This window comes from Saccopteryx leptura, chromosome 1 (assembly GCF_036850995.1).
Source record: "Saccopteryx leptura isolate mSacLep1 chromosome 1, mSacLep1_pri_phased_curated, whole genome shotgun sequence".
NCBI classification, from domain to species: domain Eukaryota; kingdom Metazoa; phylum Chordata; class Mammalia; order Chiroptera; family Emballonuridae; genus Saccopteryx; species Saccopteryx leptura.
The window spans coordinates 53,771,848-53,793,983 of NC_089503.1; the positions used below are offsets into that span (position 1 = coordinate 53,771,848).

General features: G+C 45.9%; 1 protein-coding gene across 1 annotated transcript; it reads left to right on the plus strand.

The window, feature by feature from the left end:
* Positions 1–11: 11 nt before the first annotated feature.
* Positions 12–5,442, plus strand: RRP8 (ribosomal RNA processing 8). Its single transcript, XM_066366522.1, has 7 exons — positions 12–251; positions 1,514–1,877; positions 2,099–2,552; positions 2,641–2,770; positions 3,324–3,430; positions 3,511–3,607; positions 4,413–5,442. The coding sequence occupies exons 1-7, from the start codon at positions 153–155 to the stop codon at positions 4,530–4,532; spliced, it is 1,371 nt and encodes a 456-aa protein (XP_066222619.1). The 5' UTR covers positions 12–152; the 3' UTR covers positions 4,533–5,442.
* Positions 5,443–22,136: the final 16,694 nt, after the last annotated feature.

The window sequence follows — 22,136 nt, forward strand, 5'->3', positions numbered from 1 at the left end:
GTTTTAGGCATCGCAGTGGCCGCTCTAGCCACCTTGGCTTTCTTTTTTTGGTTTCCGGCTCTCTTGGCGGCCCTGCATGCCCGGATTTTTGGAGACGCTCTCTGTGCTTGGACGGGCGCGGGCCCCCCGCGACCTCACTCCGCACCACCCGCATGTTTGAGGAACCAGAGTGGGCCGAGGAGGCCCCATTAGCCGCGGCCCTCGAGCCTGTAGCCTCACGGCCTCGGCCCGCGGCAGCCTCGCAAATCAAGGTGAGTAGCCGCGCAGGGAGGGCCCTGGGAACTGTATCAGGCCAAGAAGCGGATCCAGGTGGATCACAGCGTTGGCCGCGCCGTGCGCGCACTCCTGGGTGGGTGTGGGTGTGTGGGTGCGGGTGTGCGAGCGCGCGACGGTCGACTGCGAACGAAGCTGAGAACTTCCAAAAGAAAATGATGTTGGAACTGAGATTTGGTAGGTAGGAGTTAGTGAAGCCAAGAGGGTTTCTTGGACCGGAAAAGCACATGCAAAAGTCCTGGGGCAGGAGAGCATGTCCTTTCAGTGTTTCTCTCTCTCTCTCTCTCTCTCACACACACACACACACACACACACACACACACACACACGCACACACACTAATCCATGTCATTGGAGCACAGAGAGAGAGGATGCCATTGAATTTGGAGAGGTAAGTGAGGGTTTTGCATATTTTAAAGATAGAAGCCAAAAAAGCAGTTTTAGCAGTGGAAGGATTCCTTCAGAATTGCAGTGTGGAGATTGAATTTGAGAGAGTAAGAGGAAATGGCAGTGAAGGGTTGTCAGTAAGAAATACCATTTCAAAAGGTGGTGGGAGGAAGGTACTAAGAACCTCCCATTCAGGTGCCTGGTCTAGGACTGCCCAGTAGGACTTCAAACCTGAAGTCCTCCCAGACAGTAGACCTTCTTTCTCTTTTAAGCCTTTGCTGATGTGAAGATTGGTGTACTTCCTTAGGTCCTTCCTATCCTCTGTGAGTTCCCAAGATGGAATCTGTCTGCTTGACGCCTCTTCTTCATTCTCTCAACCCATTGCTATAATACAGGCTATTGGCCCCTCTGTCTGCAGCTTGTCCCCTTCAGTTTGTTCTTCACCCTGCAGCTAGAGTCATTTTCAATAAACATATCAATATGTCATCTTGTCAGTTTTGTTTTAAGAAAACTTTCTACCTTTTATAAGCTGGAGACAAAAGCCTGAGATGCAGGATTGGAACTCCTGGTCTCTGGCCCTGGTCCTGATGCTTGTGGTCTTACCACATTCCTCTGGGGAATCCTAGTACCTCCTCTGAACACTGAAGAGAGCAGGATGGGTGCTTTCTCTGCTGGAAGGTTGGGATGGCAACCTGAAAGTTCTTCAGGGTCTGGCAGCCTTCATGACAAGCTAGTTAATTGGGAGTAGTTCAGATACCGTTGCCAGCATCTGAAACAGGGCTCCATCTCTCCCTTATTATTCCCTGGGTCCCATCCAGTCTCACTCTTGCTTCCATCCCTTGTTTTCCTCCAGGGCTCCAAGCGTCGCCGGCTCTTGGCCACACTACGGGCCTTGGAGGCAGCATCTCTTTCCCAGCAACCCCCCAGCCTGCCTGGCAGTGACTCTGAGGAGGAGGAGGTGGTGGAGAGGAAGAGGAAATGCCCGAAAAAGGCTTTCTTTGCCACTGCTTCTACGGAAATAGAGGAGAAAAGGAAGAAGCAGCATCAAAAACAGGGCCTACCTGGCAGTGACTCAGCAGAAAAGGAAGTAACAAAAAAGTTCCGTAAAGGGACTCTTCTTGGCAGTGACTCTGCTACAGAAGAGAAAAGAAAAAGGAAATGCCAGAAACAGTCCCCTTTATACACTGTCCAGCACCTGGGCAGTGTTGACCAAACAGGTATTAGCGGATACATGTTTGTGTGTGGGAAAGGGAGGAGGGCGATCATCTGATGTTACTACATATCACAGAGGTTACTTGCCACCATTAGATTTGGGGTTAGGCAATTAGAAGAACTTTCATCTAGGCCAGAGTCTCTCTCTTGGTCAGGATGAATTTGCCAAGACTCTGAATTCAGTGGATCTTGCCCCAAATTTGCCTTCCCATCTCCATTCCTACAGGTCCCAAAACTTGCAAGAGTAGTACTACAGATGACCCATCCAAGCCAAACCCTGGGACCACTTCCTCTTTAACACCCCATACCTTGAGTCGCAAGCAGTGGCGGAACCGGCAGAAGAACAAGCGTAGACATAAGAACAAGTTTCGGCCACCTCAGCCTCCAGCCCCAGCTTTAGCCACAGTCCCCACAGAGAAGACAGAGGTGCCTCCTGCCCCCACTCAGGACAGCCAAGAGGCTCGTGCAGGAGCTCTGCGAGCCCGCATGACACTGCGGCTGGATGGTGCTCAGTTTCGCTACCTCAACGAACAGTTGTACTCAGGGCCCAGCAGTGCTGCACAACGCCTCTTCCAGGAAGACCCTGAGGCCTTTCTCCTTTACCACCGGGGATTCCAGAGCCAAATCAAGAAGTGGCCACTACAGCCAGTAGACCGCATCGCTAGGGATCTTCGCCAGCGGTGAATAGGGGTTGGGCACTGAAAAGCAATGTGGGTTAGTCATGGGCTTAGACTAAACCAGTGAATGATCCCTCCCCTCTACTCCCAGGCCTGCATCCCTGGTGGTAGCTGACTTTGGCTGTGGGGACTGCCGCTTGGCTTCAAGTATTCGGAACCCTGTGCACTGCTTTGACTTGGCCTCTCTGGACCCCAGGGTCACTGTTTGTGATATGGCCCAGGTAAACCCCTTTATCCCTCTGTGTACCTGGCCTGTGCTCTCTAGGCCTAACCTGTATGTGCTATTTCTTTTTCTTTCTTTCTTTCTTTCTTTTTTTTTTTTTTTTTTTTTTTTTTACAGAGACAGAGAGTCAGAGAGAGGGATAGACAGACAGGAATGGAGAGAGATGAGAAGCATCAATCATTAGTTTTCCATTGCAACACCTTAGTTGTTCATTGATTGATTTCTCATATGTGCCTTGACCGTGGGGCTACAGCAGACCGAGTAGCCCCTTGCTCAAGCCAGCGACTTTGGGTCCAAGCTGGTGAGCTTTGCTCAAACCAGATGAGCCCGTGCTCAAGCTGGCGACCTCGGGGTCTCGAACCTGGGTCCTCTGCATCCCAGTCTGACGCTCTATCCACTGCACCACCGCCTGGTCAGGCTGTATGTGCTATTTCTTCTTAACACTCTTTTCTCTCCTCCCCCCACCCCATCCTGGTGTTCAACTCTTATCATTCAGGGCTGGCTTTCTTCTCCCCATATTCTATGCCTCACACAACACCCTGACTCCTCAGGTGCCTCTGGAGGATGAATCTGTAGATGTGGCTGTGTTCTGCCTTTCGCTGATGGGAACCAACATCAGGGACTTCCTAGAGGAGGCAAATCGAGTGCTGAAGCCAGGGTAAGAGCCTCTAGAACACAGTGCTTTTGTATGTGCACATGCATGTGTCTGTGCACTTACATAGAACTTTCCATTCTTAGGGGTCTCCTGAAAGTGGCTGAAGTTAGCAGCCGCTTTGAAGATGTTCGGACCTTTCTAGGAGCTGTGACCAAACTGGGCTTCAAGGTCATATTCAAGGTAAGGGCTCCAAGATGTCTGTTCCTATTTTTGTCTCATGTGTGGTCCGTTCGTTTTTTGTTTTTTGGGGTTTTTTTGTTTTTTTCCTGGGGTAGGCAGAAAGACAGACGCCTGCAAGCGCCTTACTGGCAAGCCCTCTAGGGGGCGATGCTCTGCCCATCTGGGGCGTTGCTCCGTTGTAACTGAAGCCATTCTAGCACCTGAGGTGGAGGCCATGGAGTCATCCTCAATGCCCAGGCCAGCTTTGCTCCAATGGAGCCTTGGATGCGGGAGGGAAAGAGAGACAGAGAAAGTAGAGGGGGAAAGGTGGAGAAGCAGATGGGCGCTTCTTTTGTGTGCTCTGGCTGGGAATCGAACCCGGGACTTTGACATGCTGGGCCGATGCTCTACCATTGAGCCAACTAGCCAGGGCCTGTTTTTTTGGTTTTTTTTTTAAGATTTTATTCATTTTAGAGAGGGGAGAGAGAGAGAGAAAGGGTGTTGAGGGAAAGCAGGAAGCATCTACTCATAGTTGATTCTCATGTATGCCTTGACCAGGCAAGCCTGGGTTTTGAACTGGCGACCTCAGAGTTCCAGGTTGACACTTTATCCACTGCAACACCCCAGGTCAGGCTAATGTGTGGCCCTTTTCAAAAAAGGTAATGGTGCTCAGGAAAGAGGCCGTTGGCGTAGACATTTGCTCCTTGAAGGCACAACTCATGGGAGAGCCCTGGGAAGCTTTCTGAGCAGGGGTAGGACATAGATGAAGGTGTTTTTGAAGAGTGGGGTGAGGACTTGGGGCTCACTGGGTCTTTTCTGCCCCTAGGACCTGACCAACAGCCACTTCTTCTTGTTTGATTTTGAAAAGATTGGGCCCCCTCGGGTAGGGCCCAAGGCTCAACTCTCAGGCCTGAAGCTTCAGCCATGTCTCTATAAGCGCAGGTGACCTATGGACCCCCCACATACACTCCCCTTGAAAGGGGAGGCAAGTTTTGAACGCCGTGCTCAGAACTCTGAAGACTAACCAGCCAGGCTGTGACCCAGGACCTGGTTCCACCTTTCTACTGTCCAAGAAACAAAGTACAGTAAAATCCCTGGCTCAGCCCTGCTCTGATGAAGGATTCCTGGTTGCAAGAAGCATAAAATCATCCGGGCTACCTAATGAATAAGGGCGTTTAGTGTGAGAACACAGGGGTGTCTGGGAATTATGGATCACTTTGGTGTCATGGAAACTAGATGGTTTGGGATTCAAGACATCTCTGGGTTTGACTCCTTTTTCCATCTCTCGGGAGCCACTGTCAGAAGCCATTTGGGCTTTCTGTCCTGGCATATCCGTTCTCCTCTATTCTGACCTGTCTACAGACCAGCTCCCTCTGCTTACTCATAGCTTCTGTTCCTTCAGCTTTGGTCTGCTCAGGCCTTCAACACTTCAGATAGGCAGGTGTTGCCTCTTGGCTCTGGGACAACTGGTAGCCCACTCCTATCCTGACTGAACACATCAGTTTGGGCTTCCAGGTCAGTACTGTTAAGTGTCTTTGTACCAAGCACTACTTTTCTCTTTACTGTCATCTCCATCTTTGGAGCTGTATTTCCCTAACAACTCCCGGCATCTGTTACTGTCCTGTGGGGCCCTGGCATGTGTCTGACTGAGAGTACAGACTTCAGAATCAGGTAGACCTGAGTTCAAGTCCTGGCCCGCCACTTATTGCTGACAGTCATTTAATCTTTGAATGTCACATTCCTCATTTGGAAAATGGTAGGATTCCTGTCTCATGGGATTGTGTGGGCCAACTGAGGAAATCTCTAGCCAGGGCCAGGTACAGAGGTGATGCTCAATAAACTAGCTGTGACTGTTACATGTTGTGAGCCTCATTGTTCTCTAAGACCTTCCCTAGGCTGGGTTGGAGGATGAAGGGTAAAGAAAAGATTTGTTGACTGAGGAAGACTCAGCTCTGTATAGGCCTTTCAATAAGCTCATTTCATAGGATATTTAGAGATTTTTATTTTTTTTTTTAGATTTTATATATTGATTTGAGAGAGGCAGGGGAGGAGCGGGAAGCATCAACTTGTAGTTGCTTCTCAAGTTGCTTCTTGACCGGGCAAGCCTGGGTTCTTGAACTGGCGACCTCAGCATTCCAGGTCAACACTATCCACTGTACCACCACAGGCCAGGTGAGATTCCAGATGGAGTCTGAGCTGTCCTTGGGGGTGGTGAGAGAATTTGGTCTTTATAAATAACTATCAGGTGCCATGTTGGGGTGATGGGGGATTAGACTGTACACTGATAGAAGGGTCTGTCGTTTTTGCCTAGCTGTGGGCCCAAATCAGCATGTCCTAGGAAAAGCTGTAGGTAAAAAAGGCCTACAGCTAGGAGATGAATTGGTTTGATAGATCTTTTTCTCTCCCTAAAAGCAATCTGCCATGAGTCCAGGCATAAAGATAAACTTCTACCTATTTCCAAGAACAAAAACAGCATGACTGCTGGGACCCAGGTTCCAGGGCTGTCAGCCAGTTGGATGCCGCCAGAAGGGGATGGAGGTTTTGAGGCAGGCTGTTGACCAGAGGGCGTATGTGGAGCCTGGGCTGTGAACCATCCAGTGGATACTGCACAAATGGTGCAGTATCTTTGCAAGTGGTTGTCTCTGCTGAATGCTCAGCTGACTGGCAAAGTCTTAACTCATGCTTCCAAACAGTCTAGTTGTTTCCTCCTCCATCACACTCAAAGCAGTACCTGAAAAGTGCAGCTTCAGCATTTAACTGCTGCGTTGTAATTGCTGTGTGTATTAGGCTGTAGTCTTCTCAGTCATTTTGTTCTTTGTATTCCCAGAACTTGTCACTTAAGTTCACCTAAGCAGATGACAAGAAATGAAACTGACAGGGTCCTCTTGAGTGAGATTGATAGGAGCAGGGGTGTTGCAGGTTCCCCGGTTTGGGGCACAAGATAGGCTACTGTGGACTAGTGACAATGGAAGAAGTAGTTAGATGAGAGAAATTCATTAGTAGATCGATACTGAGATATTGGTAGATATTGAGGATTGGCGAGAGAAAGGAATCTCAAGTGAGTCTGGTTTCTGGCTTGTGCAACTGGGTAAGCTGGTGATGCCATTCAAAACGTTAGGTGTGAAGTACCTGCCGGTGTTCATTTAGAAGTGGCACATAAAAGTTTCAGGAGAGAGATCTGTGCTAGGGATTTGGGAATCAGCAGCCCAGAAGTGGTAATTAAAGTCATAAGAATAGATAGGATACCCAGTGTAAGATAATGAGAGGTGAAGGTGAGTTCTCAGAATAGAACTCTCAGGAGAGTTTAGTGGATGGGTAAGCAAAAGTGAACCAGTAAAGATGACAAGATGAAAAGGTTGGGCCAGAGATGGAGTAAAACCAGGAAAGTGGATTTTTTAAAAGGGAAGGAATGGAAGGTTGACAGTTAACAAGTACTGTTGAGAAGTCTGTTAAGATGAGAGAAATAAGATTATGGTGGGATGAGGGTTGCTGAGTAATGTCGAGTGCCTTTTTTGAATGTATATTGATACTATTCATGAATTTATAGTTATACCAATCAGCCCACTAGTGAGGTTATTTGCCTATTCAGGAATCTAAGTGTAGCTTTAGAAACCGCTCAAGGATCATCCAGAGTTGGAACCTTGCCATGCAAAAGAAATGAAAGTGAGCAAAGGAGTTTCAGACCATTTGCAAGTGAATGATTGCTATGCTGGGCTGTGGAATTGTGTAGAACAGGTAGGAGAGTGAGGACAGGAGTAGGTTTTTACCCTGGTAGTAATTGAACAAGTGACCTGGGAGGGTGGGAGGCTGTGGCCAGAAATTGGAATACTTGAACTATAAATAATTGGAAGCAGAGCAGGCCCAGGTGATGGCGAAGTGTAGAGTACAGCTACAGGGCTGAGGGGTTGAGAGGCATGCAGGGAGGTTGCCTGGAGATTGGTAAATGCACTTAGGGCTCAGGTATTGTGTGTGGGGTTTGACAGTTGTCTGCATGGACTTTGCAGTTGCTTAGGGCAGTGGTAGAAGTTGGCAGGGAACAGGGCCAATCTTTTGAGGGAGGGTGTGGATTCAGGAGCTCTGCAGACAAAAGGAAGGGGAGGCTGATGGCATGAATTTCAAAAGTGCTGAGGCTCAAAACGAGCCTACTAGAGACTCCTGTTTTGGGCAGGTGATACAAGGCTGGTGAGTGGAGCTGGTTGCCAGGCAGCTAAGATAAAATTCTCTTAGAGTTTATCCAGCTTGTCAGGATACACCAGAGATTACTGGAGAGAGACTATCGTGGCTGCTTTGTGGATCAGGAGCCTCCCAGAATAACGAGGAGGCAAAGCCACAATGCCCAAGGTATCTCACTGTAGGATACATCACCTTTTATACCTCCATGTGTGTGTTCTTTCCCAAATGTTATGTATGTTCCTAGATCTTGACTAATTTTCCCTGTTTTCTTAGCATCCTCAGTAGGACAGCTGGGGTCTGCCCTCCTTCCTCTTTTACTCCCTACCCCCCATATAATTTGAATTCTCCTTTGGCCTATTCTGGCATTGGCTACCCAAGTAAGTATCTCTCTGACTCAGACCCCAGAATCACTCTAACTCAGCCCAGGCCCAACTAGAGGCTCCATCAACCAACCAGATTCTGAAAGCAGCTCTCTCTTGAGCCTGGTCTGGGTCTTCCCTCCTCCATTTTCAGCTTTGGGACAAACTTTTGTTCAAGTCCTTGCCTGGACTTAAGTGTCTAATGTTGAGAGCCTAGACTGAAGGGAGACCAATATCTATTTCTATAAGAAAAAACCGCATGCCATCTAGTTAAAGAAAATGAGGTGGCTTAAGAAACCATTCGAGCCTTCCTTTTATTGTATTGCCAATGCCGTTGCTGCTGTTGTGGTTCCTCGCTGCGCTGCCTGGGCTGTCACCATCGTGAGCTGAGCAGAGGCCAAGCAGAAGCTGCATTCAAGGGCAGCCAGTTTGTCATCTGCTGGGGCTTTATTCCTCATGATTTATCTGGGATTTAAGAGAGGTGCAGGTCCTAGAATGCCTAAACCAACTGTTTTAAGTTTACTTTGGGGATAAAGGACTGTTTGTTCTTCTGGATTTGGAAGCAATCAGTGGACAAGAACAACGTGGAAAGTATGAGGTCTGGCTGGGTTAAGAGATGCAACATCATTTACCAATTGAATGGCACACGGCTCTTCTCAGATGCATCTGTGGCAGAGTGCAACCTCTAATGACTTATTTATGGGAGACTCTCAAAATAAGTGCTTTTAACAATGAAAAAAATTTTTTTGACAGATTGAAGGAGTGGCAAGACTCCTAAGAGGCAAGTGAGTGGGAGGGGCTGCCCCATTATGAAAGGCAGTGGTTCTCAAACTTTGGAGTGCAGTAAGTAGAATTATCTGAAAGGCTTGTTATAATGCAGTTGCTAAGCCCTCTCCCAGTTTCTGATTCAAAAGAGCAGGATAAGGTTTGGGAAGTCTTTTCTAGTTGCTTTGATTTTTCTCAATGAAGCAGGAAGTAGACTTTAGGTTGAGAGTGAGAATAGGGGAGAAGGGGTTGGAGTTTTGGAGTTTTGAACAGAAGAGAATATCAATATTGTTTTTAAAAGAGGGAATGAATGGCCTGACCAGGCAGTGGCACAGTGGATAGAGCGTCGGACTGGGATGTGGAGGACCCAGGTTTGAAGCCCCAAGGTTGCCAGTTTGAACATATGCTCATCTGGCTTGAGCATGGGCTCACTAGCTTGAGCACAGGGTCGCTGGCTTGAGCCCAAAGGTTGCTGGCTTGAGCCTAAGGTTGCTGGCTTGAGCAAGGGGTCACTCGGTCACTTGCTCTGCCATAGCCCCCCAGTCAAGGCACATATGAGAAAGCAATTAATGAGCAACTAAGGTGCCACAATGAACAATTAATGCTTCTCACCTCTTTCCCTTCCTGTCTGTCTGTTCCTATCCCTCTCTCTGATTCTCTCTGTCTCTGTAAAAAACAAAGAAAAGAGAGAGGGAATGAATGAATTAGGAAAATATAGTATGATTGCTAGTAGTGTTAATAGCACAGTTAAGGTTCAAGGTCAGAAAGAGGCTAGAATGGGAGGAGACCAATGCAAGAATGCTTTCTAGAGCGCTTGTTACTGTGAGACAAAGTACAGCTGTACTGTCAGAACCCACCGACTTCTTGAGGGTTCAGCTGAAGTTGTGCTCTTTTATCTCAAGTCTAATTGAGGACTCCACTGGGACCATATGGGACACCTGAAGTATTTAATCCTACAACCAAGGAGTGATGAATCTGGAGTCTGACTCCTTGCTTGGAAATATAGAAGGTGGGCAGAGGCTCGCTGTTTCAGTGGTGCTGCTGCTTTTGCATCAGCCGGCAGTCCCAGAGTTTACCACGCCACCTGATGTGTGAATGTATCTGTAATGCCAGTGGCCATGGCCAAGGCCAGGACGTTCACATTGGATTTGGGCAGACAATAGAGATGCTGGAGCCAGAAAGTGTTAGGCCATTCCTATTTAAGAGTCTCGCAACAGCTGACGAGCAAACAGGCAGGGAAAGACCTCTTGTGGTAGCAGGCGACCATACAGCAGAGACGGCCCCTCACAGTGGCAAGCAAGTAATCCACCATCCACCAAATGCCCTGAGGGCAAGCACCCACAGCCTTACATAGACTATACACATATGGTGCTGCCACGTGGTCACGCACTAATCAGGTAAAGTACAAGTGAGCAAGCCTAACAGCTGTTTTCCCAACATCCCACCCCTTTTAGGGTTGTTTGCCAAGGTAACAGGTATCTTCCGTGATGGTCCCTGTGCAAGGAGTGAGGTACATGCATAAACATCAACAGTACAGACTACAGTAACCAAATTACAAAGGCACAAGCTATACCCCAAGTGACAATTACAAAAGTGCCCTTCACAATATCTCCATGAGCATTCTGCCCAGAGAGTTAACTGGCGGCCCACCTCTAGCCCCCAACCCCATGGTAGGTGGGAGGCCTGTGTAGTCCGGGGCTGTGTCCATTGAAACTGTCAAGTGTCCTTGGTGTTTCTCTGCAACTGGATGGTGACAGCTTCCCAGTGCAGGAGGGCCTCCACATGTGCTGCGCCCCCCCATCAAGGTCTCTTGTAGTTCTGTCCACAAGCGGCATATCCATCCAGCAAGGGAGCTGGTGCCCCCCTCTAGTCACAGTCCAAGAGTCTGTCACACCACTCTATGATCAGTCCACGATAGACAGCCCAGCTGTCTGTGCAAGTCACCCAAGGTAAGAGTCCATTACAGGCAACCAGTCACACAGCTCTTTGATAACAGACCTCAGCACTTTCCATAAGTGCTCTGTTCATTGCCACAAGCCCCATCCAACCCTCAGCAAGCTTACAAGGCGTGGTGGATTTAAGGCCTGTGCCACCTTGACAGTTCTCGGCTGCAAAAAAAAAAAAAATCACCTATTATCTTCTAACACCAACACCTGCTGCACATTAGAAGAGGACCAGTGGATTGCCAATTTCACATGGGGCCTCTCTGTCCCCATCCCTATTAGGCAGATCCCTCGGGCTTTCCCCTATTCGAACTGGGACAACATATTGTGGGGGGGATCCTCCTCTCGCACAGTTGTCTCCAACAAGTAATCCTGCAACCATACAACCCGAACACCAGCCATTTTCTTGGCTGCTGCCAGGGCCACCTGCTTTCCCTGCTTTTTCAGTGGCCGGAACTTCTGTTGTGGCTTAAACTGCTGCCAAAACTCTTAACAGGACTCTATTAGACCTGCCATCTAATTCTCCCTGTCTGCCCTGGCTGCAATCACATCTCCCCCATCTGTGTTTGGGTAACCTTTACAGACCTGTTTCTCTTGTTAGTGGGGGTGGGCAGCACGGGCAGGAGCCCACACAGCTTTATGATTCTGTGCTGCCTCCACCTGGCCCAAAATTTCTATCTGTGTAACCACATTGATGGGCTGGCTCATATAGGGGCTCAAGATAGCCACTAGTGACTCAAAAAGGGCTGGCAGGACATTATAGAGAATAAGGTCCTTCATCTCTGCTGTAAACACTTCCGCATCTGGGCCACAGGACCTCAGGTTGAAAGCATTATTCATACCTAGTTCCCAGATGATCTACTGCAGCTCCATATCTGATTGCCACCAACTCACTGCCTCTGGCAAGTTCCCAGCATTCTGCCAGACTGTCCGATTGGCAGCCATCACCCATTCTAGTAGGATATGGTTTCCTGGGTTGTCATAGTAGTTCTGGACGCTGCCTCAAAGAGGAGTGTGTGGTAATGATGGCCAATTTCTCCATCTCTGTTCCGGAGAGCATGATGCCATCCACCCCTATGTCCCACAACTGCAGCAACCAGACTGCCAGGGGCTCAGTGGGTTTCTGTCTGAATTTCGACCCTAACTCCATCAGCTCTGTCTGGGTGTAGGGCCAGACCGCAGAATGCAGAGTGGGTTTTGCCTACCCTGAGGCACTCTTGGCTGCTGAGTTTTTACCTTCTGGGTGACCACTGGCCAGGCTCTGAGTCTGCTGACAGCAGTTTCATCCCAAGCCTCCTCCTCAGAAGAGGTGGAGTCAGAAACACCTGCTCCTACGAACTCAGAGCCACTCTGCCAGCACAAATGTAGCTGCTTCCTCCATAACTATTTCAGCTCTTGGCTGCTGACTCTCAGCCTGAAGCTGTAACTCAAACTCTTGAACCCACAGCTATTTCTCCAACAACTGTTGCTGCCGACGTTCTGCTTCTAGAGCACATTGCAGCTCGTGAGCCTGTAATTCCTTCTCCAGAGGCCATTCCAGTTCCAGGCACTGTTGGTGTTCAGCCTGCATCTCACACTGCAGCTCTTGAAAGCGGACAGCCTCTTTCCAGCAACTGGTATAGTTCCTGCTGCTGTCAGCACTTGGTCTGCAGCTCATCCTGAAGATCTCGAACTCAAGCAGCCTCTCGCACAGAGTTTTTAGTTTCTTCTTGCAAGGCTGTAAAAACACCCAGCCCACGGTCCCCAAAAGGACAGCCATGGGGAACCATATGCTGGAGAACAAGGGCCATTCCTTTCTTCAAGGGTGTGAGTGACTCTATACCAGGGGTCCCCAAACTTTTTACACAGGGGGCCAGTTCACTGTCCCTCAGACCGTTGGAGGGCCGACTATAAAAAAAAACTATGAACAAATCCCTATGCACACTGCACATATCTTATTTTAAAGTAAAAAAACAAAACAGGAACAAATCCAATATTTAAAATAAAGAACAAGTAAATTTAAATCAACAAACTGACCAGTATTTCAATGAGAACTATGCTCCTCTCACTGACCACCAATGAAAGAGGTGCCCCTTCCGGAAGTGCAGCGGGGGCCGGATAAATGGCCTCAGGGGGCTGCATGCGGCCCGCGGGCCGTAGTTTGGGGACCCCTGCTCTATACTGATATGATCTGAATCCTGCCCAATATACCAGATGTAATGCTGGTGGCCGAGGCCAGGCAGGTTCACATTGGATTTGAGTAGATGGTAGAGAAACTGCAGAGCCAGAAAGCATTGGACCATTCCTGTTTATTAGAGTCCTGCAATGGCAGATAAGCAAACAGGCAGGGAAAAACCTCTTCTTGTGGTAGCAGGAGAACAAAGAGCCAAAACAGCCCCTCTTAGTGACGACAGGCAATCTGCCATCAGCAATCCGCCCTGAGGGTAAGCACCCATAGCTTTACATAGACTATACACTCATGGTGCTGCCATGTGCTCATGCACTAATCAGGCAAAGTACAAGAGAGCAAGCCTAACACAGCTGTTTTCCCCACAGTATCCTACACAGCTTGCAGGAGAGAAGAAGAATGGGTGGTCTTGGGTTCTATCCAATAGGACCATTTGAGGAGGCAAGGAGACCGTAATAGGAAGGTAGGAGTGTGCCATGTGGACTGAGGAGGAAGTTGCAGGAGACCACTGTGAATAAAGCTGCATCCACCAGGGTCAAGGGGACAAGCAGGGATGCCCTTTAAATATCTGCCTGGCCCATAGGGCACAGAACCACACAGTGAGGCAAGAACTTGAATTCCTTGACTTCTCTGAGCTTGGGCCCAGAGCAGCCAGCAGCCACTAGGTGGAGAGGAAGAAAGAAGAGCAGAGGACATACAGATTGTTCCTGTCTTCCTCATTGTAGGCCCTTTGACCTAAGTGGAGCAGAGCTGGAAGGGGAAAATAGTTAAAGCTACAACAGGTGCAGATTATTTATTGTTACATAGGGTTAGACATTCTAATCACTTGAGATGGTGTTTGTATCATAAAATGAACCTAAGACAATTAACTGAGAATGCTTAAAATCACAGGCTTGCTGCAGCTTTTTCCCACAGCAGGTGAAGAGTACCCACAAATGGAAAAAGTTTGGAGAGGTGACAAGAGACAAGAATAAAGTTGGGTTTGAATAGCAGTCTGTGCTTCATGCTGGTTAGCATCCCCTTTAGAGGTTTATTGCTTCTAAAGCTCCAGCTGTGTTCCTGTAACACTGTCCTAAAGAAACACAGTTCCAAAAGAAACAGCATGCTCTTGGCAAAGACACAGCTCAGCTCCCAACACTCAACCATTCCTGTAATTGCACAGAGGCCTTCAGAGCTCTTTATAGAGACCTATAGTTAGAGTGTTTTATCCCCAGGTTGTCCTTCCCAGGTGACTTCTCAGACTGGCCACCTGGTTCTAGGATAGTTGGCAACTGCAATAACCACCTTATTAGTCTAATTGTTTCCACTCCTGCCTCCCCCAAGTCAATTAATTTTGCACACAGCCAAGTAGTCTTTTTAAAACGTAAATCAGATTTGTCACTTCTCTGCTTAAAATTCTTCAATGGAATCTCATTGCTCTGAAAACAAAAGACAACCTGGTTCCCAGGTCCTCTGTGATCTTGCCCAAGCCTCCCTCTCCAACTGCATCTTTTTTTTTCTTTTTTCTGAAGTGAGAAGCAAGGAGGCAGAAAGACAGACTCCCACATGCATCCGACTGGGATCCACCAGGCAAGCCCTCTAGGGGGTGATGCTCAGCCCATCTGGTTTGTAGCTCCATTGCAACCGGAGCTGTTCTAGCAACTGAGGCAGAAGCCGTAGAGCCATCCTTAGCGTGCAGGTTAACTTTGCTCCAATGGAGCCTTGGCTGTGTGAGGGGAAGAGAGAGAGAGAGAAAGGAGAGGGGGAGGGGTGGAGAAGCAGATGGGTGCTTCTCCTGTGTGCCCTAGCCAGGGATTGAACCCAGGACTTCCACACACCAGCCCCCCGACACTCTACCGCTGAGCTAGCCAGCCAGGACCTCCAACTGCATCTTTTTTTTACAGATTTTTTTTTTTGACAGAGAGAGAGACAGAGAGAGGGATAGATAGAGGGATAGATAGGGACAGACAGACAGAAACGGAGAGAGATGAGAAGCATCAATCATCACTTTTTTGTTGCGACACCTTAGTTGTTCATTGATTGCTTTCTCCTATGTGCCTTGACCGTGGGCCTTCAGCAGACCGAGTAACCTTGGGTCCAAGTTGGTGAGTTTTGCTCAAACCAGATGAGCTCGTGCTCAAGCTGGCGACCTCAAGGTCTCGAACCTGGGTCCTCTGCATCCCAGTCCAATGCTCTATCCACTGCACCACCGGCTGGTCAGGCAACTGCATCTTAACCCACTCCTTCCTCATGAAACTTCAGCCACACATTATTCCTCCAGCATTCTAAGCCATTTCTACTTCTGGTCTTTATACATGCTGCTCCATCTTCTTAAAGTAATGCACCTGATGTGCTCATTTTCATCTCCCATATCTTCACACTGACATCACCTTCTCTTCTGTGGAAGAAACTGGCTAGGTACTCACCACAATGTCCTTTTCCTGGACAATTAAACTCCATTTCCCAGCTTCTTGCATCAAGGTGGGACTATGTGAGTAGCTCTCATCGTTGAAGAGGAAATATAAGTTGTTTTACTACCAGACCATGGCAGTTGAAGAGTAGATGTGCCTTCTCCATATTCTCTTGCCCCTTCCTCCACCTTCCAGGGTGACCTTGAAGCCCATGTTTTGAAGGTGATGGAGTAAGAGCATAGAAGAAGTCTGGATACCTGAGTCACTGCTTGCAAAGAGAGCTGCTTGCCTAAGAATAACCACATTGGACTTTGAACAAGGAATAAATCTCTATTGCAATAAGTTAGCAAGTTTTGGGAGATTTAGGGCAGTTAACATTATATATCCTGACTAATATATTTTCTCTGGGCATCCTATCACCTTACTCTTGATCACAAAACTCTTTTTGTTTCCTTTGGGTTCTTTAAACATTTAATCATCTTACCAGATGCTAGTCAATATTTCCTACCTGTCTTGTGAATTTTAATCTTAATTGGGGGTGTTGGGAAAACAGTTGTGTTAGGCTTGCTTACTTGCACTTTACATGATTAGTGCATGAGCATGTGGCAGAGCTATGTGTGTATAGTCTATGTAAGGGTACGGGTGCTTGCCCTCAGGGAAGGTTGTGGATTGCCTGCCCAGCACTGTGAAGGGCTGCTTTGCTGTTCATTTGCCTGCTGCCATGAGAAGCAGTTTTCCTGTGACCGTTTGTTCATCTGCCAATGCAAGAATCTATTAAAATGGGAATGTCCCAATGCTTTCTGGCTCGCAGTTCCTCAATCCAATGTAAACCTGTCTGGCATTGACCACCAGCATTACAGGGGGAAAGTACTCACATCAGGAAGTTGAGATACTCATTTTGTCGGGTACATTTTGATTATGACAAGAAAATAAATCCCACTAAAGAATGTCTAAATTAAGATTTTCTTCCCATATTGGTAGAAGCCTGAGGTAGGTGGCTGTGGGCATTGGATCAGGAACTTGAGGGTTTTAACAGTTAGGTCTTTGTCATCTTTGTCTCTTGAGTCGCATATTCACATGATGATGTGTTCTTCATTAGGCAGGGACACCTGACTATCTACTAATACACCTCTGGGAGTCTTACAGATCGCCACAGCCTTTTTGGCCTTCAAAGGTCCTTCAACATTGTTAATAACTCTGGCGTAAATATGTTCCATCATCCCTATGACATGGCTGAGGCCAACCAACAATATTAACATTTTATTTTATTTTATTTTATTTTATTTTATTTTTTTCTGAAGCTGGAAACGGGGAGAGACAGTCAGACAGACTCCCGCATGCGCCCGACCGGGATCCACCCGGCACGCCCACCAGGGGCGACGCTCTGCCCACCAGGGGGCGATGATCTGCCCCTCCGGGGCGCCGCTCTGCCGCGACCAGAGCCACTCTAGCGCCTGGGGCAGAGGCCAAGGAGCCATCCCCAGCGCCTGGGCCATCCTTGCTCCAATAGAGCCTTGGCTGCGGGAGGGGAAGAGAGAGACAGAGAGGAAGGAGGGGGGGGGGTGGAGAAGCAAATGGGCGCTTCTCCTATGTGCCCTGACCGGGAATCAAACCCGGGTCCCCCGCACGCCAGGCCGACGCTCTACCGCTGAGCCAACCGGCCAGGGCCAATATTAACATTTTAAATATATTTGTTTCTCCCACCCTCCCCCACATATCAGTGGCCTCATCCAATTCAATATATGTTTTATTTATATCTATATAGAACTCCAAAAATCAACAACAAAAAGAAAATACAGGCCAAATGGGCAAGGGATTTGAACAGGCACCTGATAGAAGAGGATTTTTAAGTAGCCAGTAGACTCATGGGAAGTTCAATTCATTAGTAATCAGGGAAGTGCAAAGTAACACCAAGTTATGTAACATTACACATACACTGGAATTGGGGGGAAATGCCACAGGATAGCAAAGATGTGGAGTAAAGTAAATCTCATGGATAACATGAACTCATATCTTTGGCAAAGGGAGTATAGACTGAAATATTTGGAAACAGTCTATCATTACCTACTAAAGTTAAGGGTATACATACATTATAACCAAACAATTCTACTCCTCGTTATATTTCCAACAGAAATGTATGCACGTGCACAAGCGTGTTTTCAAGCTTTTTCATAGCAGCATTATTTGTAGGAACCTCAAACTGGTCATTAGGCAGTTCACAAATATTTGAACCTACTGCTCTCCCCAAAATGTCTGCTATAACAACACCAACAACAAATCTTCGCAATATAACAAAATGAAAACTTAAAACATATCCACAATATTCAGGTTTCAACCAAAATTGCCAGACATATAAATAAACAGGAAACTATAACCCTGTAATAATTATAAAAATATGAAATTATAAACAGTAATGTTTAGTTGGGATAAAAGACAATAGTAACTGACCCTAGTGGTCTCAGGAATTTTATTTAGCTGTCAAAATATTTTAAAGTAGCTGTTATTAATGTGTTCAAATAATGAAAGGAAAATATAAGAAATTCAAGGAGCTCTGGCCAGATCCCTCCATTGGTTAGAGAAGGGGTCCCCAAACTGGCCCACGGGCTGCATGCAGCCCCCTGAGGCCATTTATCTGGCCCCCGCAGCACTTCCAGAAGGGGCACCTCTTTCATTGGTGGTCAGTGAGAGGATGCATCCTGTGCTCCTGGAGTACTGTATGTGGCGGCGCCGCAAAGCGTGGCGTTGCTTACGTACAGTACTACTTCCGGTGACGCCTCACGGCTCTGGAAGTGCATCATATCACTTGTTACAGCTAGCAGTGACAAATATGGAACCGGATTATTGACTATCTCATTAGCCAAAAGCAGGCCCATAGTTCCCATTGAAATACTGGTCAGTTTGATTTAAATTTACTTGTTCTTTATTTTAAATATTGTATTTGTTCCCATTTTGTTTTTTTACTTTAAGATATGTACAGTGTGCATAGGGATTTGTTCATAGTTTTTTTTTTATAGTCTGGCCCTCCAATGGTCTGAGGGACAGTGAACTGGCCCCCTGTGTAAAAAGTTTGGGGACCCCTGGGTTAGAGCATCATCCCAATATGCAAAGGTTGCAGATTCGATGCCCGGTCAAGGCACATACAGGAACAAATCAGTGTTTCTGACTCTCTCCCCCATTTTCTATCTCTAAAATCAATAATTTTTTTTTAATTTAAGAAAAATATGACGCCAATGAATATACAGATAGGGAACCTTGCTAGAGACATAGAAACTGCATTTTCATATGGAAATCCTTGAACTAAAAAATAAAAAGGAAAAGAAGTACAATATAAATTACTCAATTTGAACAACAGGAAATAGAAATAAATGTACAGGGCCTCAGGAACCCGTAGTACTATGACAAAGGACTTAATGTGTCATCAAAATCCCAGAAAAAGATGAGAAGGAAGATGAAGCTGAGAAAACACTTTATTTAAAATAGCTGAAATGTTTCTAAATTTGGTAAGAGACAAAAACCTATGGACTCAAGAGGCAGAATGAACAACCCCAAGCAGGATAAGCATGAAGAAATCCATATCAAAACATCATTGAGCCCTGGCCGGATGGCTCAGCGGTAGAGCGTCGGCCTGCCGTGTGGGGGACCTGGGTTCGATTCCCGGCCAGGGCACATAGGAGAAGCGCCCATTTGCTTCTCCACCCCCCCCCTCCTTCCTCTCTGTCTCTCTCTTCCCCTCCCGCAGCCAAGGCTCCATTGGAGCAGAGATGGCCCGGGCGCTGGGGATGGCTCCTTGGCTTATGCCCCAGGCGCTGGAGTGGCTCTGGTCGCGGCAGAGCGACGCCCCGGAGGGACAGAGCATCGCCCCCTGGTGGGCAGAGCTTCGCCCCTGGTGGGCGTGCCGGGTGGATCCCGGTTGGGCGCATGCGGGAGTCTGTCTGACTGCCTCTCCCCGTTTCCAGCTTCGGAAAAATACAAAAAAAAAAAAAAAAAAAAAAAATCATTGAACTTCTGAAAACTAAAGAAAAATATCGAAAGCTAAAGAAAAATGATGTTGTACCTAAAGGAGGAAGAACAATTTTAATGATAGCAGAATTCTTTTCAGAAACCATGGAAGCTTTAGGTAAATGGCACACGTTTTAGGATTTTGAAAGGAAACTGTTAACCCAGAATCATACCCAGTGCGAATATTTTTCAGAATAAAAAAGGCATTTGGATTGTCTCAGATGAAGGAAAACTAGGAGAATTTGTCACCAGCTGACCTACCCTAAAAGAAGGGTTAGAAGTTCTCCAAGCAAAGGAAATGATGAAGAAATCTCAGAACATCAAGAAATATAGAAGAGCATAGTAAACAAAAATGTGTGCAAATACAACTAGCTTTCCTTCTCTTGAGTCTTTTTATTTATCTTTTTATTGATTTTAGCGAGAGAGGAAGGGAGGGGGAGACAAAGGGATAGAGGAACATTAATCTGTTCCTATATGCGCCCTGACTCGGGATTGAACTGGCAACCTCTGGATTTTGGGATGATGGTCTAACCAACTGAGCTATCCAGGCAAGGCTCCTTCTTTTGAGTCCTGAGTTCTCTGAATTGTGTTTGATGGTTGAAACAAAAATCATAACACTGTGCTGTGGTTCTAAATATATGTAGGAGAAATATTTAAGACAATTACATTACAAATAGGGAAGGATAAAGGGAGGTAAGTTTTCTATACTTCACTTGAGCTGGTAATATAACATCTGTAGACCATATTAAGATCATATATACACATATATGGAGAGAAAGACATAAAGCAACCACGAAAAAGCTATACAAAGATATAAACTCAAAATCACTATAGATAACAAAAAATGAAATAAAATATTTAATTAACTGATAGGAAGGCAGAAAAAAGGAAACAAAAATTGGAGAGAGAAAACAAAACAAAAATAAAATGGCTGACTTATTCTCTAACATAACAATTATAGTATATTAATGATCCAAATACACCAATTAACAGATGGGCAAAGTGGTAAAATAAAAACAAAAGCTAAATATTGTCTATGGGAAACTCATTTTAAATATAACAATATAGGCAAATTGAAAGTAAAAGGATGAAAAAGATAGAGAATGCAAATATTAAACGAAAACAGGAGAAACAGGAGTGACCATATTAATATCTTCAGAAGAAAAGAATTTGACAGAAACGTAGAAGGACATAATGATAAGTCAATGCAGCATGATAATATAAGAATCCTAAATGTATATACACCAAACAATAGAGTGCAGAACACATAAAAACTAATATAACTAAAAGGAGATATTGACAAATCCACAATTGCAGTTGAAAACTTCAACTTCTCTCTTAATACCTGGTAAAACAACTAGACAGGAAGTCGGTATTTATATAGGAGAATTCAATAATACCTTCAACTAATAGGATTTAACTGACATTCATAGAACACTTCACCCAACACACTGTCAAGTACCCATGGAACATATATCAAGATAGATTATATCTTGGGCCATAAAACAAATTTCAACAAGTTTAAAAGAATTTAAACTACATAGAGTGTGTTCTCTGATCACAATAAAGTAAAACTAGAAATCAGTCACAGGAAAATTTTCAAACACTTGTATGCTAAACAATACACTTTTAAATAATCCATGAGTCAAAGAGAAGTCACGGAAATTTAAAAAATATATCAAGTGTAATTAAAATGAAAGTACAACATCAAAATTTGTGAGACATGGCTAAAGCAATTCCGAGAGGTATATATTTATTGCACCAAATGCATACATTGAAAGAGAGATAGTGTGAAATCCAAAATCAAAGTTCTCATCTCAATAATCTAGAAAAAAAGAGTAAGATAAATCCAAAGCAAGCAGAAAGAAGGAAATGAATAAAGAACAAAAAGTAGTGAAATTGGCCTGACCGGGTGGTGGCGCAGTGGATGGAGCGTCGGACTGGGATGTGGAAGACCCAGGTTCAAGACCCCGAGGTCGCCAGCTTGAGCGCGGGCTCATCTGGTTTGAGCAAAAGCTCACCAGCTTGGACCCAAGGTCGCTGGCTCCAGCAAGGGGTTACTCGGTCTGCTGAAGGCCTGCGGTCAAGGCACATATGAGAAAGCAATCAATGAACAATTAAGGTGTCGCTACGCGCAACGAAAAACTAATGATTGATGTTTCTCATCTCTCCGTTCCTGTCTGTCTGTCCCTGTCTATCACTCTCTCTCTGTCTCTGTAAAAAAAAAAAAAAAAAGTAATGAAATTGAAAACAAACCAATAAAACTGTTTCTTTAAAAAGATCAATAAAATTACAAATATCTAACAAGACTAACAAAGAGAAAAGTCACAAATTATCAATACCAGAAATGAAACAACTATCACTACAAACTGTGCTGATGTAAATATATAAAAATAATAAAAGAATACTGGAAACAACTCTATACACATATATTTGATGGGTTGGTTGAAATGGAACAATTCCTCAAAAAAAAGGGTATTACAACTCATTCAATAGGAAATGAATAATTTAAATAGCCCTGTAACTATTAAACTTATTCTATTAAATGATTAATGAAGAAATAACACCAATTCTACATGATCTTTTTCAGAAAATAAAGAAGGGAACACTAATCATTTAATTTTTTTGAAGCTAAAATTACTCTGATGCCAAAACAAAAAAGGTGGTGTAAACAAAGAAAACTATATGACAGGCCCTGGCTGGGTGGCTCAGTAGATAGAGCATCCTCCCAGAGTGCCCTGGTCAGGGCATATA

What these genes read in the sequence shown, in the direction of transcription:
- RRP8 (XM_066366522.1), top strand. Translation starts at nt 153, where the DNA reads ATGTTTGAGGAACCAGAGTGGGCCGAGGAGGCCCCATTAGCCGCGGCC. An exon ending in CTGTTTGTGATATGGCCCAG is followed by an intron (nt 2,771 to 3,323) that starts GTAAACCCCTTT and finishes CTGACTCCTCAG; the next exon opens with GTGCCTCTGGAGGATGAATC. An exon ending in GCTTCAAGGTCATATTCAAG is followed by an intron (nt 3,608 to 4,412) that starts GTAAGGGCTCCA and finishes TTCTGCCCCTAG; the next exon opens with GACCTGACCAACAGCCACTT.